The 14,846-nt window shown below is 35.6% G+C and overlaps 1 protein-coding gene across 9 annotated transcripts in view; it reads right to left on the bottom strand.

Moving 5' to 3' along the window:
* CACNA2D3 (calcium voltage-gated channel auxiliary subunit alpha2delta 3) overlaps positions 1-14,846 on the bottom strand; it is a 466,111-nt gene that overhangs the window by 143,476 nt on the left and 307,789 nt on the right. For all 9 annotated transcript variants that reach the window (XR_007379393.1, XR_007379392.1, XM_048957969.1 and 6 more), the window contains exon 12: positions 6,288-6,366. Coding sequence is in view for 7 of the 9 variants with exons in the window: in XM_048957969.1 (XP_048813926.1) it covers positions 6,288-6,366 (79 nt within the window). In the remaining 2 variants the exon portion in view is untranslated. The remainder of the gene's footprint in view (positions 1-6,287; positions 6,367-14,846) is intronic.

The following is a 14,846-nucleotide window of genomic DNA, read 5'->3' as shown; positions in this document are numbered from 1 at the left end:
TACATTTCTTTACTGAAAAAGAACAATATAACATTTAGTCTTTTGATATGATCACATCTTCCATGGAGCTGCTAAATGAAACCTTCCACAGAAAACACTGCAGCTGGAAAGAACTTTTGGGTCGTGGTTATTATAGGCAGGGTAAAGCCTGGCAAGGTTGTAAGGGGGGTCTCTTGTCTGAGAGCTGGAACTTTGCTTTAACACACCTGGCAGTGATCTGTGCAGTACAAAACATACATTTTACCTGACACCAGCAATAGATTCATATGCATGAATTAAGACAACATGTAGACAGCCGTTATGGCCAAATGACAATTCATAGTATTGTTTAATGTATACTTTCAATAAGTAGAAATCAATTTGATTATACTGTGAACTCAAATATTCCTAGCATAGTAGTATTGTATTAATATTCATAGCATAGTATTCACGCTGCTCCTATATTCAGTATTCATTTTAATAAAAATTCCTTCAGTCCAGTATTTTGTGAGAAGGCTAACAGCTACGTATACCATCAAGGCTTAACTGTTCTTAACTGTTGCTTCAAGACAGATGTGTATTTTTTTTTCCTAAGGTTTTCAAAGTTTTTTTCAGAATGATTGTTATAAGTTTAATACAGGAATTTGTACTTGAGAAAGCAGAATTTTATGCAAATATTGTAAAGAAATATACTTTAATTTAATAAATTTAAATTTATATACTGAGATTACATGAGTAACTGTCTTAGAACAGTTACAGGAAAAATCAGTATTCTTATTTTCTCTTTCTGATGTGCTGCCTGCTTCAATTCTGTGACTGCAACTGGGTTTCCAAGATAAAAATATGAGGTTATCCCCTCCTGTGAGTGTTAGAATATATTTAACTTTCTGGTCCTCTGCATTTTGTTATGAACATCAATACTTAATCAAAATATGATTATTTGTCAATAACTTCACAAATTTTGTATCTATAAATACATTTGTGTATTTACACACTGCAGCTTATAAACCTTTTAAACAAAGATTCCAAATACTTCCGAGCTCTTATTGTACAGGAGATAATCTACGTTTTCCCTAAGCAGTTCTGAGTGTCTGAGTTCTAGTATAACTCCAGAAAGCAGAAAAGAGAATTAATATTTGGAGGTCATTTGTTCAGCTCTGTTCACATGTCTCAAATTTCATCCTCAACAACTCATAGAAATTCAGAAAAATCAAGCAGAAGCACAGATAAACTACTAAACCTTTTGCCTTGCATCCTGCAACTTAGCCTAGTGTGCAAAGGCTCAGCCAGGACTCAAACCACTAAAAGCAAAGAGCACACAGACACTGCTCATTTCTTTGCGAGAGATTTGCAGCAGGAGATATCCAACTATGTTCACCTAACCCTGTTCTCATGCACCAAGCACATACTTTCAGTTGTCCCCATGGGCAAGTCTTTAATTGGCGTTAAATAACAGATTTAAGCATTGTTTTATTTCAGTGTTTTCCATGCGATTTTATATCATCACCCCTATATTCTTTCTTTCTGCTGAGCTCATGAAAATTTCACTGCATATAATGCCAATACTTCTCTCATAGCAGTCTGCAAATTTAGAGATGGAAAGATATTTGCACTGTGTGTTGTACAGTGAACAAAGGACCAACTGCTGTACTTACTGGTTTTATACCTTAACAATATTTAATATGTATTATGTCTAAAATGTTAGAACAGATTAACGGTATGAAAAAATGTCACAAGATGGTTTTAATCAAACATTACTTTCACATCCATACAGGTTGAAATCACAGTTAGCTAATACTTTTTAATGTAATGCTTCAATTAAAGTCAAAATGTTAAAGGCTCATTTAAGAAGCTCTTAGATGTCTTTGCCTGGAAAATTATTTAATCACAGAATGTAAATTACCTTTCAGATAGAAAAAAAAAAGCCTTTTTGGAGAATAATCATTTACTTCAATTGCCTCCTGAGAAGATTTTATATCCATTTTTCAAGTGAAAAAAATTTTCTGTTTAACACCCGAATGTTTGTGGCATACATGTCAATACATGTTGCAAGACACTGATGATGGTGAATGCTGTTTTGTTTTCATTTAGATGAGACCAATATGGATCAGGTACAGCCAACCTGAGCAGATTATTCATAACTATCATGCATATGGTTGTGTACTATATTAAAAACTTCTCTTTGTACTATTTCCAAGATCACCTATTCTAGTATCTCACATAACATCTTAAATAATATGTCATAAGTCTCCTGGTAGCACACAAAATGTATTCATTTTTTGTAGTACTTGCAAACCAAATTATCCCTAAGCTGTACAGTAGAGCAAACAGTTTTTAGCCCAATTTCCTAAGACTAAAAGAGACAGTGAATAAGTCTATTGCTTATTCTGAATACATTTCAAACAAACTTAGCAAAGAAATGAAAGTCTCAAAGACAAATGAAAAGTTGCGGCTACACTTGGATTGAAAGAAGTGATTTTGAGCATTCTGTTTGGAAGGAGCCAGATGGTAAATGTGCACATGTATGCTGGCACACATGTAGTTGCAGGCTAGCTATGCAGTGCTCCTAGCCTGGTGAGCATCACAGCTAGAGAAGTCAAGGTCAGCAAGTGAAGAAAAATGAGCTCAGTATGGAAAAAAGAAAAATTAAAAAAAATATTTCACAGATGCATTCTCACATCAAGCTGCAAAGCAAGAAAAGTTGAAAGAAAGAGTACGTTAGGTACTTTATTCCTTATAATTGGGTAGTTACAATGAACTGAACTTAAAGAAATACAAAATTGCTGCTAACGATATGTAAGAGACATGATATGATGGAGTCAAGTATATGGGTTCTCTCTAGGTTTTTTCATAATGTGATCTCGGGGGTGGGTTTCATTTACAGTTCTGTTGGAAAAGTTCGCTGCTTGCATTCAACATTGTCTGCTTAAACATGATCTGTGTCCTCATAAATACGGTTTGTGTGCTCTTGTATGTCATATTAGAAAAATGAACAAAGATTTCATAGTTTCCATGATTTGTTTAATGTGAACTGTTTTCTATGAATGTATGGTTCATCTATTTTTTTTTCTATAAAGGTTTTTCCTTAAGTTCTAGTTTCCATTATAGCAAAGCAAATAGCTATGCAAATTATTTTTCCTACATTTTTGATGTTTGTTCTTACATACATTTTTAGATTTTCTCCTGTAGGAAAAATTCTACAAAAAAAATTACTGTAGTATAGGTAGGAACAGCATTTGGCAATGTTCTTTTAGTTCAATTTCTCTCCATATTTAGACTTTTTGATGATTCATGTGTTTGCAGCTATGTGTGACTAATGTCAAACCTCATAAGAATTAACTTCCTCCACTGTTAAGTTAAATTCTCCTTCCTAGAGATCAGAGATACCCCATGGGTTTAAAATCTTACCCTTCCTGTAGTGAGGTTTAATCGTCACATAAAGACATGCTCTGAAGTTCTGAGCAGAGTTGCCCAGGCTGTGTAACCAATGGCAGCGAACTTGTGCTTAACATTTTGCATTCTAACACATGCTTCTCCTCTCCCTGGTGTGTGAACTACGCCACCCCAGAGCTCCTTACACTTAGTGCTACTTTCTTCTCCTCAGCAGGGAAAAAATTGTGAAAGAAACGGATAGGATTTGGTAATGACAAGCATGAGATATGAATAATCATATGGTTAAAGAGACACTTATGCTATGCCTTTGCATAATTACACAGTGCGTTGCAATGTTTCTGGACAGCTTGTTTTTCTCTAAATTGTCCAACATCAGACTTGGAACTTTTAAAAATGCCCCCAAATACACTTTTAAATAGAGTGAGACGTTTTTCATTTTCTGGACATATGTAAAGTAGGTGCACTATTATTGCAACTAATAAAATACCCAGAATTAAAAAATTCCTCTTAGGGTAGGGGCTAAGGAGGGAATTCATTGTTTCACCACAGCTGTAAAGCTCACACAGAGAATGCATCCCCTCCTCCTAGGAGGCCTCTCAAGCAGGTGAACAGCCTGTAACTGGCTGCCTGCCACTCCCCACAATAGCCCACAGTGCGGGAGGTGCTGGGGTCATGCTATTAATGGGAATGGATGTGACTAAGGCTTCCTGTGCACAAGGCTTCCCTGCTAATACAATAGACTATAAACTGCTCCAGCTGGGGCACAGTTTGCCTCAGGGCTAATCTGTCCTCTGCTGGCACTTAGATAGCTGCTATCAGACCTCTGATATGCAAAGCATTTGCTCTTCACTGCTTTCCCAGCTTCTGCTCCTTTGTACTGATGAATCCCCCTCTTTGTCCATTTTCCAATATGCTAAACACAGTGATCCTGGCTAATTAATAAGCATTCAAAACTGGGGCTGTCAAATTGCTAACACAGTATTTTGCTGAAAAAAAAATAATAAGTTTACTACTGTCTGCTTTGATAGTCAGTAACACATTAACTCCCATCTTTATTTTACAGCATTCTGTTGGAAGTGACTGCTGAGGAAAAGGCAGTGCCTGCTTATTTTAAAATCTGGAACATGCATACTGAGCATTAGGAAACTTTTACCTTCATGCAACTGAGGATGTTAGTAAATCTTAATTCTTTTCCTTCACGTGCACTGTCTTATGGTACAGATGAGTAAATCATTGCAAATTTCACAAACCGCTCTAGAGGGACAGGACACTGGGGTTCTTGAATGTTTTAATGCATTTAAAATGGTTTGGTGTTTTGCTTCATTAAGCCAACTCCCTCTAGATATGCCCTACTTATACACAAAAATGAAACAGAAAATGAAGCTGGGGGGAGGGTGTCGTTCAAGGATTCATTGTTGGAATCTGGAAGCTAAATATGTTTTGCAAGGTGGTATGAATTTCCCCTGTGATCCGTTTAGATGGGAAGGACTGCTGTCCACAGTCTAGTCAGCTGGAAACCCACCAAACACCCTTCCTCTGTGTTGCGATTCCAAGGCGAAAATCACTGCTAGGAAAATTGATTTTAGAGCCATTGACCCTCAGTGACAACAGCATACTTTGGCCCACCCAGGAAAGCAGTAAACTGCAGTCCAGCCATTCAGGCAATCTTTAGACCGGCTTTCCTATACTGCTCATCTGTCTGTGCTGTAATCCTTCCTCTCACTAAAAGAAAATGAGTGAGCTGTAGCTGAAAACTGTAACGGAAAAACTCTAAATCCATACTGCCTGACATGATGACTGATGCTGCTTCCAGTTATGATTTTCAAAGTTATAAAAAAACTATTTATTTTCTAATTAGAGGTAAAAGATTTTTTTTGTATTGTAAGCTACCAGAAAGCAGATATTGTATCTACTCAGTAGAGTGTAAAAGAAAAAGTATAGAAGAAGCAGTAATTTAACTGTTTAGTTGATTCATATGAGTAAGATTCTGACTCAAAGCAATGTGGCTCTGAAAAGAACAAAGCAGTCCTGAAAAATGACAAAGGTGACCCCTCAGAGAATAAAGACATGGACCAGATGATCTAGTAAGGCAGTCTGTACTGCCTGGTCCTGTTTTCTGAGTTGCTATACTTAGATCTTTATGAATCTGAAGAGCAGGACTAAAATATTTTGTTGATTAAATTGTCTTCAAAAAGATGCTTCAAAGGATTCTTATACTATTACTTAAACTAAATTATGGTGTAATATTAGCTGATTAAGACAAGACTTCAAACTAACTAATTTCCATCAGCTGGACATAACAGTAGTTAAAGAAATAATGACTAAATGGATAGCACCTGATGCAATTCATCATAATATAACATGGCACAAAGGAAAAAAGAACTTTTTCCAAGAGAAAAGGAAAACCTGAAGACTAATTAATTTTGCTTTCCTTTTTTTTTTTTTTCTGAATTATTCTTACATTAGTCAGTCCTTTTACTGCAGCATCTCAGCATCTTATTTGTTTTAATGCTCTTTCCGTACAGAATAAATCTGTTTTTTCAATTACGCTGTCAGTTCCTTGAGGGACAGGATGTCTGGTGTTTTACATACCATGACTGACTCAACAGTGCTCACACACAACATTCTTAGACGACAAACTAACTATGAGTGAGTAATAACAGCAATAATGGGACAAATGCTTTGAATCTAAGCTTTGTTCTCTGAACTAAATTTTAAGAATAGACAGTTAAGATGCTTCAGAAATTTTAATTTGCATGTTACAGATAAATAAGCTTTTTCCTTGAAAAAAATAAACACCCTTTTTGACTAGACATCACTGGCACAATATCTGTATGCAGATACAACCATGTATGCAGACAGAATCAGTAATATAGCTTTAAAAGCTATGCTTTTACAGTAGAAAGTTAACTAACCTTTGTTAGCACAGGCCATCCACTTCAAGTTATCGGCAAAAGCAGCTTCTCTTCCAATCAGATAGGTAAAGATACGAACCTGAAAGTACAATGAAGAAATCAAGTCAATTAAGACTGCAGTCATTTAAAACTTACACAGTAGAATTTCAGATACAGATATGCAATTTGTATGGATAGAGTTTTTTAAGAAAGTTTTACAGCCAGTAATGACTTCATGACAATATACGGCTTTTGCTCAGTGCAACATAAAGACTTGTCTTTTTGGGTGTTTTTAATATCTAATATTTAATAAAGTTAAGATTAAATGCCTGAAGAACAAATGAGAGTGAACTACAAGCATCAGAGTACAGTACAAAATTATTTGTTTGAGGCATATCTGTTTGCATTGATGAATTCAGAAAATTGCTTTGGTGTGGAGGAAGAGGCACTTAACTAGTAAATAATTCTATAAATGAAGGATCTGAAACACCAATCAAGAAAATTCCCCTCAGTTTTCATAGTTCATATGCTATTATATCTTTGTCAGCTTAGGTGTAAGTAGCCATGGGTAGCAACAGTGCTACCAAGAGATGAACTAAAAATTTTTGCCCTAAAGTTGTGCAGCTCCAAACAGAAACATCTGTACAAAGAGCCACGCAGTTGGGCTACATTCATGTGTGTGAGAAGATAAATTCAGAAACTCAAATGCATATTGTGGGTAGATCCTGTCACTCTCATAACACAGAGCATCCTTTTATGTCAGGTAATCCTTTCTGTAAAATCAAGAGCCTGTAGTATAAAAAGGTGGATCTTCATATCTTTTAAGTCATAATTGTTACCAAATTTACAAACATACAATTATTATCAAATTATCAACTTTGGACATGTTTGTTTAAAGTGAAATATCTCTGCTCCTCAAATCATGACTGGCAGCTACCCTTGCTTCTGAAAGCAGTTTTTTTCCAAAACAGCAGTCGAATACAGACACTTCAGTAAAGCTATTATAAAACAGTGCAAAAATGCATCCAAAATATTTGCCTGATACCACTTTTCTCCTCAGGTGGATATGAGTAAAGGAGCCCTTCCAATCAAGCAGATCAACCACAAATTTATCACACTGCCTGTAGTGCAAGCGTCTGTCTTATGTGTGAACACCACCTCTATACTATTTGCTTTTAACAGGACAGGATGAATTACAACAGCCTGTGCTGAGAAGCCTGCACCTCCCTCAAGGCACTACAGAGGTTGGCATTGAGCTAGAAAGCTGAGTCAGCCCTGAGGTCAAAACAGTCACAGCCCGCAAAGCATCCCTCCAGAAACATGTACAGGATAGACATTTAAGAACTAAACCTCTGCAACTCCTATCAGTCTTCTTAGACTGAATAAACTGGAATAGAGAATTTTTCTTTTTAAGATAAAATAGTTATTTAAAGTTGCTATTTAAAAAAATGAAACTATAAGAACATTCCTATTCTTATGTCATCTGAATTGTTATCTTTTTTTGTACTTCGATATATTTCTGACTTACCTATGCACTCACACAAACAACATCAGCACAAGCAGGATGTGGTGTAGCGACTAGTAAGTGTTGCTAAAAATACCTGCTCTTTATTTCTGATATATAATTTTCACTAACAAAACAATGATAGCAAACTATATGCTGGCTTTTGCAATGTGATACTCTCCACACAGCTAATGAAATATGCTGGCTGAAGTAACAAAATCCAAGATTAATGTCAAGGATTTGTCCTTTGGTTTAGATACATGCTCAGACGTAGAATTTTACATCTGAAGGATTTTTATTTTTGCTTGTTTTAAAGGGGTATCATGTTATTTTCAGTGTTAGTCTCTTGTTCTGTTATTTCTAGCACATACTTGTTTCTTCTCAAGGTGTCACAGATGTCAAGCTTGTCCAAAATAAACATAGCAAGCTATTTGGAAGGTAGTAGTCTTGAGTTCCTTTTTTTTTTTTTTTTAATTTCCATTTTTTGCATTATTACTCTCAATGCTGTATCTGACATACTGCTGTTTGAAGAACTCTGTTCTGCTCTTTCCGGGCAATGGGTCTGATCTGAAAGATTATCACTGATTCATCTTTAACTTCTATGAGTGTGCAGCTATAACTTCATATGACCTATATAACACACAGCAAAAGAGAAAATTTCTTCCAGGATGCACATGAAAAATTATACACAAGAAATATCAGATTTCACATATTAGACCTAAATCTTTGAAGATTTGTATGATATTATATCTTTCCCTGTTTTTACTGATACTCTCCCTTATGCTATTCTGTACCAATATAAAAATTCTCACAGGCTGAAAAAGAGTAAAGTTAGTACACTGCAGGTTGTCCCCTTGCAGTCTTCAATCTGGCCTGCACATTTCAGAGTAAATTAGATTTATATAATTAAGGCCATGACATCCAAAATATTATCAGTGTCAGAATAGATACTGGAAGAAATGAAAAGATTTTAAAAAATTGAGGTTATTTTGCTCTGCCCAACGCTTGCACTTAATTATGAGAGAAATAAACAGATTTTCAGTTTACAGGATGACTTCTGAGGAGGAAATCACTCTTCTGGTTGGTCAGTTTCAGTTATGTGCCCTGTTGCAAAATGCAAAAACAGTTTTCACATTCTAGTTGTGAAAAAAGCATCACTGTGTGCAAAGGCTTTTAAATACCAAGATATCTTTAGTAATAGCTTTATGTGAGAGCAACAATTGTCTCATCTTTATGGATAAGTGCTTTCACACACACACAACTGCATGCACACTTCTCATCTGAAAGTGGCAGTAGCAGAGAGTATGTATAACATCAGAATAATATCCTTCTAGAGTTATTCGTTACAAGAATAAGCTGTTCACAAATTGCCTGAAAGTAGGAAGAAAGTTATCTACTTATTATCATTAGCAAAAAATACTATGTTAAAGAAAAATTGAAGTCATCCCAAAGACCGTGGAGCAGAAAACACACACCACAAGGTCATGGGGCATATCACCCTTCTATGGCAGCTCAACTTGCTCTAGTCATGTGCTGACAGGAACTTCCTGAGGTCCAACAAAAGTATATGAAAATGTCCTGCATCTGATGTAGAAAAGCCCCATGCATTAGCACAGGTAAGAGGAACTGGATAGGAAGCAGCTCTGCAGAAGGTGAAGTACTGGGGAATAACAAGTGGGCCCTTGAGTCAAAGGATGCCAACTACAAACTGGGCTGTATTAGCAAGGTGTAAACAAGCATCATTATTCCTCTCCATTTCACTCCAAGACCATATCTGGAGTACCGACCCTGAGTTTTCAGCTCACTTACTGACATAATGAAGAAGCCAGTCTCTTCTTGAATGTAGACTAGAAGAGGACAAGAAGACAAGAGGAAAAACTCAGAACAATGGCAATTCTGATTAGCTGTAAGGAAAACCCTTTTTATCATGAGGGCAATGAAATATAAAAACCATTGCCCAGAGAAGCTGCAGAACTTGCATCCTGAGAGACAAACTCTTGAACAGCCTGATTTATCATGCCTAAAGATAATATAGAGATAATATTTTGACAACAAACTCTTATCTAGTCTTTAAAAGGTAAAAAGTACATAAATTTCAATCATGATTTACATAATTTAAAAATATATACACTAATTGTGCCATATTATTAATTAGTTCAAATCAAATAATATGCATAATCCCATCAAGAGTCTAAAGAATGAACGCTTTACTGATAGCTACAAAACCAATAATTAATTAAATGTACGTATCTTTATTCTCTAACACAAGTGAAAGGGCACAGTATGGTTTATACTCTGAAAATATAGCATGAATCACTGTCACAGTTTATCTTTCTGAAAACAATGCAAGAATACAGCCTACGATGAGACTGAATACATCTGAGAGATTTATATCTAACCATCTTCTTTAATCTAAACAGAATCAAACTACACTGTGTTCCTAATAGAAGGAGACCAGCTTTATCTGAAAGAATGAGCAATAAGCATGATTATAAGCCCAGGCAGCAACAAAATTGCATTAAGCCTGCAAATAAAATTTCAGCACATTGGTATCATAGATCATCATGAAGAGTGGACGACTTCTGCGATACTATTTCAAGGATTTTAGTGATTTTTCTGAGTGCGTTTTAAATATGTACTTTATTCACTTTATATCTACTGTTTCTCTACAAGGTATCTTAAGCATCATCAAAAATACTGCTATTTGGTTGGTATTAGCAGTAAAAATAAAAGCTACGAAGTAGTCAGCTAGCACTGAAGATAAATTCATTAAATGCTGTTATCCTTCACTGTCATAATGAGCTGTATATTAATATCTGCACTTCTCACTGCATACATCATAAAAATGATGTTTATTAGCTTTATCATAAGGTACAAAATATTTTATAAAAAGAAATCTAAGGTAAGCAATATTTGTAAAATACCATCTCTCTACTGGTCATTACTTAATAGAATGCCTTATTCACAGCGGCTTGATAAGAAAATAACCACATAAAGTAGAAAGGTATTTTAGTTAATTAAAGAAAACAACAAAAACAAAAAAATCACTGAGACATTGAAGATTTATTTGTTTGTCACTAATTTTAAAGATACATCAACAGTTTTTTATGGATATTATTTAATACTGTATTCAGGATAGTGAGAAAAATTCTCACAGTCAGCTCTTATAGCAAATGATTCTGATTATTGTACTACTTCAAAAAATCATTGATCAGTTTTTTGAATCCACCACCTGAAACATAATGTTTGTGCACCTGTAGTAGGAAGCACTCGTGAATCCTTAACCATTCAGTCTGGAATCAATTCTACAAAACAAATGCTTGCAATATCAATTTCTGTTGTCAGAGATCCCAGCAGGTAGCAATAAAGCTAGAACTGAAAGTTGCATGAATAAGCCTACAACCTTAATTTCATTTTTCAGAATGAACTTATATCTAAATATCTCTTCTACACTTATTTTAACTCTTCAAGACAGGCATAAGGTTAAATTTTATGTAACAATTCCAGATGCACAGGAATCATCCATAGTATGATAACAGTAAGCAGGGAAAAAGCAACCATGGTTTTCTGCATCTACATACACCTACAAATAAGCCAACAGTACAGAAGTATCCCATTAATTCTGCAAGATAAGTTCAAATTACTTCTACTTTATGTGGACAAGACCTGAGCAGTGATAGGCTTATATATGTTGCAAAACCAGACTCTTTGTTATAGTTGCCATAAAAACTGTTATTGCAAACAGAGTAGACAGTAAGTGCCAGATTTATTATCCAATCGTATTCACAGATGCCAGGTAAGATAAATGTTTTTAGGTAAAAGCTGTTAGGAGTGACTACTGGATTCTCTTATTTGTGTTTCTGAAGTTACTGAAGGAAGAGCGTGTCAGAGAAGTTCTGCTCTGAAAAATAATTCCATGAAATTTTGTTCAAATAATCCAGATGTAACAATGATACTGTATAGTCTACTGATAAATATATACAGTAGAGATATCAGACTGAAATCTCTTTAACTTATAATGGATGAGTAAGGACAAAGCGTCTCTCCTTCTGTGGTTTTGTACTGAACTTTGCAGAAAGTAAAACAATGGAAACTATGAGCTTTAGAATGTATATATACTATATACACGTATAAGATGATATACACACATAGAAGATGATACTCTTATTTCAGTATCTTCTGGTACAATACAATACTAAAAAATTGTTATGGATACAAACACTGTTTTAATCAAGACTGACTGAAAAAAGTCATATAAAGAAAATAAGAAAAACACTTCAATATCCAAGAGCTTTGACTGAATAAAGTAACCTTTTTCATCCAAGAAGACATCTTCATTGGATGGATATGAAGTACCTCTCTGGGAAAAAGCCCATGACAGAAGGACAAACTTTCAGTTCTGGAAAATTTGAAAATCTTCATAAGATGTTTAAGAGAAATACCTGAATCAAAGTACTTTCAACTTCTGAACTTCAAAATATTAAATGGACCATCTCAAAGCTTAACTATCAGTTGTGAAGAAAGTAAATTTTTTCAGACAAAAACACTGATTTTGTATTGTTATATCCTATCTACAAAACTGAAAATTGAAAATGGTAGCGGATCCACTGAATGAAAAGCAAAGCTTATTCCAAAAGAAAAAATATCATTTTGGGTCTTGAAGGAACTGGCTAACATGATTGTCAAGAAACTCTTCATTATATTTGAAAAGTCATGGCTGTAAGGTAAATTCTACAGTGATGGGAAAAAGGGAAACATCATTCCCATTTTTAAGAAAAGAAGAAAGGTAAACATGGGGAACTACAGACCAGTGAGCCTCATCTCTTGCCTGGGAAGATAATGGAGCAGACCCTCCTGGAAGCCATGTTAAGGTACATACAAGACAAGGAGGTGATCCAAGACAACCAGCATAGTGTCACCAAGGGCTGATCGTGGCTGAGAAATCCGGTGGCTTTCTATGATGCAGTGACAGCATCAGTGGACAAAGGAAAGGCAACTGATGTTGTCTATCTGGACCTACGCAAGGCCTTTGACATGGTCCAACATTATATCCTTATCTCTAAGTTGAAGACATATGAATTTGAATGCTCTACTATCCAGTGGATAAAGAACTGGTTGTACGAGAACTGTGTCCAGGCCGGAAGCCTCCAAAAAAAAGAAAGACATGGAACTGGACAGACATGGACTTTCGACTTTCTCGATTCATATTTTTCTTTTTTTTTTTTTTTTAAAAGCAAAATTAAAGGGCAAATAAAAAAAAAAAATTGAGATTGATGCATTTCAATTATCTTTAAAAAGCAATTGTAGTAATCTTCCATATATTACCTTCTTATTATGTCACAGACATAGCAACTTTCTGACTCAGAAGGCTCACTTCTGGGAAAGAGTACTCCATTCTAGTACTATTCTTACTAAAAGATTGCTGCATAAGCTCAAATGATTCTGAACCATAGAATTATATTCCTATTAAGAAACAGACCAATTCCAACAGTGCATTTTATGACAGTCAGCTTCTATGCGCAACACCACAGATTCTGGTCCAAACCACTAACTTACACTGAGCTACAGAGAAGCAGCACAACATATCAACAGTTGTCACAAATTACACTGGCAACTACCCCCATGACACAACAGAACATTACAAGATTGAACTGCAAAGCTCAGTAGTTCAGCAGACAAAATTGAGCACCAATCTCAGAAAGAGAAAAATACTTAAATTAATAGTAAACATCTAACTGTATAAGTTACCATTATTTTTTATCTATTTTTTTTTCTGGTTTTCAGTATGTTTTACACCCTTTCTGCCTTAGGCATTGATCATGGTTTGGATTACATGGATGGTTTGCACTCTATTTTTTGATGTATCTATGAGAAACATCATTTTGAAAAATAAGACAATACTGTGAATAAGTTTCTTGCTTATAAAATATTCTGAAGTTTCAACCTTTATACTTCAGACAGATAGATTATATAATAATCTCAGAGATGCATACACTCACGCATTAGTAAGGAAAACAAAGAATGACAATTTAAGTGACAGCTATTTCAGTTCTAACCACTTGGTCTGAAATACCCACTTAACAGTTTCATACATTATGAATAGACTAGTCTGCAGTCCATGAACTGTCCTCACCTCAGAAACATCATTTGACTAGCAGCACAGAGAACAGAAGTCTTCTGTCTGTGTTGAGAAAAGTTGATCTGCAAAATTCTACATGCTTGAACTGTGAAGTTGTATCTTCATGCCAAACAAGATGAAAAATAGTCTTTCCAGAGACTTAAAATACGATGTGAGAGGAGAAATGGGACTTCTGCTTGCAGATAACAGTGGAGACATGTTTGCAGCTGCAAACTACTTCATGGACACCTTCAGAGAAACAGCCTTTCCTTTCCAGCTTAGCAAGAAACAGCAATAGCCTTGTAGCAAGAGCTATGAAATTTAAGTCATATGCAGGATATAACTATGAAAACTTGCACTTTATCTACATAAGTTACGGTGGTCCAGGAATCCTCCAGGTAGCCTCTCTGTAAATCACAAAATGAATTGATTTGGAAGAACTGTGAGACTGAATGATTACCAGAACTCCTAGAAAGCTTTACCATAAAGAACTGGCTTGTCATGGGAACTCTTCAGTTCTGCAGGTGAGAGCAGTCTGGGTTATTTCTCCAGGCAATTCATGCTCTGACCACATCACCTGATAGGCACTATTTCTGTATTTGAAAGTGTTGATTAACCACTTGATTGGAGAATCTGGGCAACTGTCATGGTTTTATGATTTTTGGTCATCAGTATTCCACACCATAACATCATGTAATGCACTGGGGGGTGGGGTTCGATATCTGCCGAATGTTCATCCGATGGAGAAGAACTACATTTCCCCAGGAGGCTTTGCGGTCAGCAAGGAGATATAACTCCGTGCAAGGTCACCTGATCCTTCTTCTTCACCTGCTCTTCGCTGTCTGCACTTCGCCATCTGCACTTCGCTGTCTATTCTTCTTCAGTCACTCAACTGGACTGCACTTCTCACCCCAGCATTGTGGTGAGGTCTATCTACCATCCAGACAGACTCTCTCTC

Source organism: Lagopus muta, chromosome 11, assembly GCF_023343835.1.
Source record: "Lagopus muta isolate bLagMut1 chromosome 11, bLagMut1 primary, whole genome shotgun sequence".
In the NCBI taxonomy this organism is placed as follows: domain Eukaryota; kingdom Metazoa; phylum Chordata; class Aves; order Galliformes; family Phasianidae; genus Lagopus; species Lagopus muta.
The sequence above is the reverse complement of the archived record's forward strand: the minus strand, read 5'-3'. Positions and strand labels throughout refer to the sequence as shown.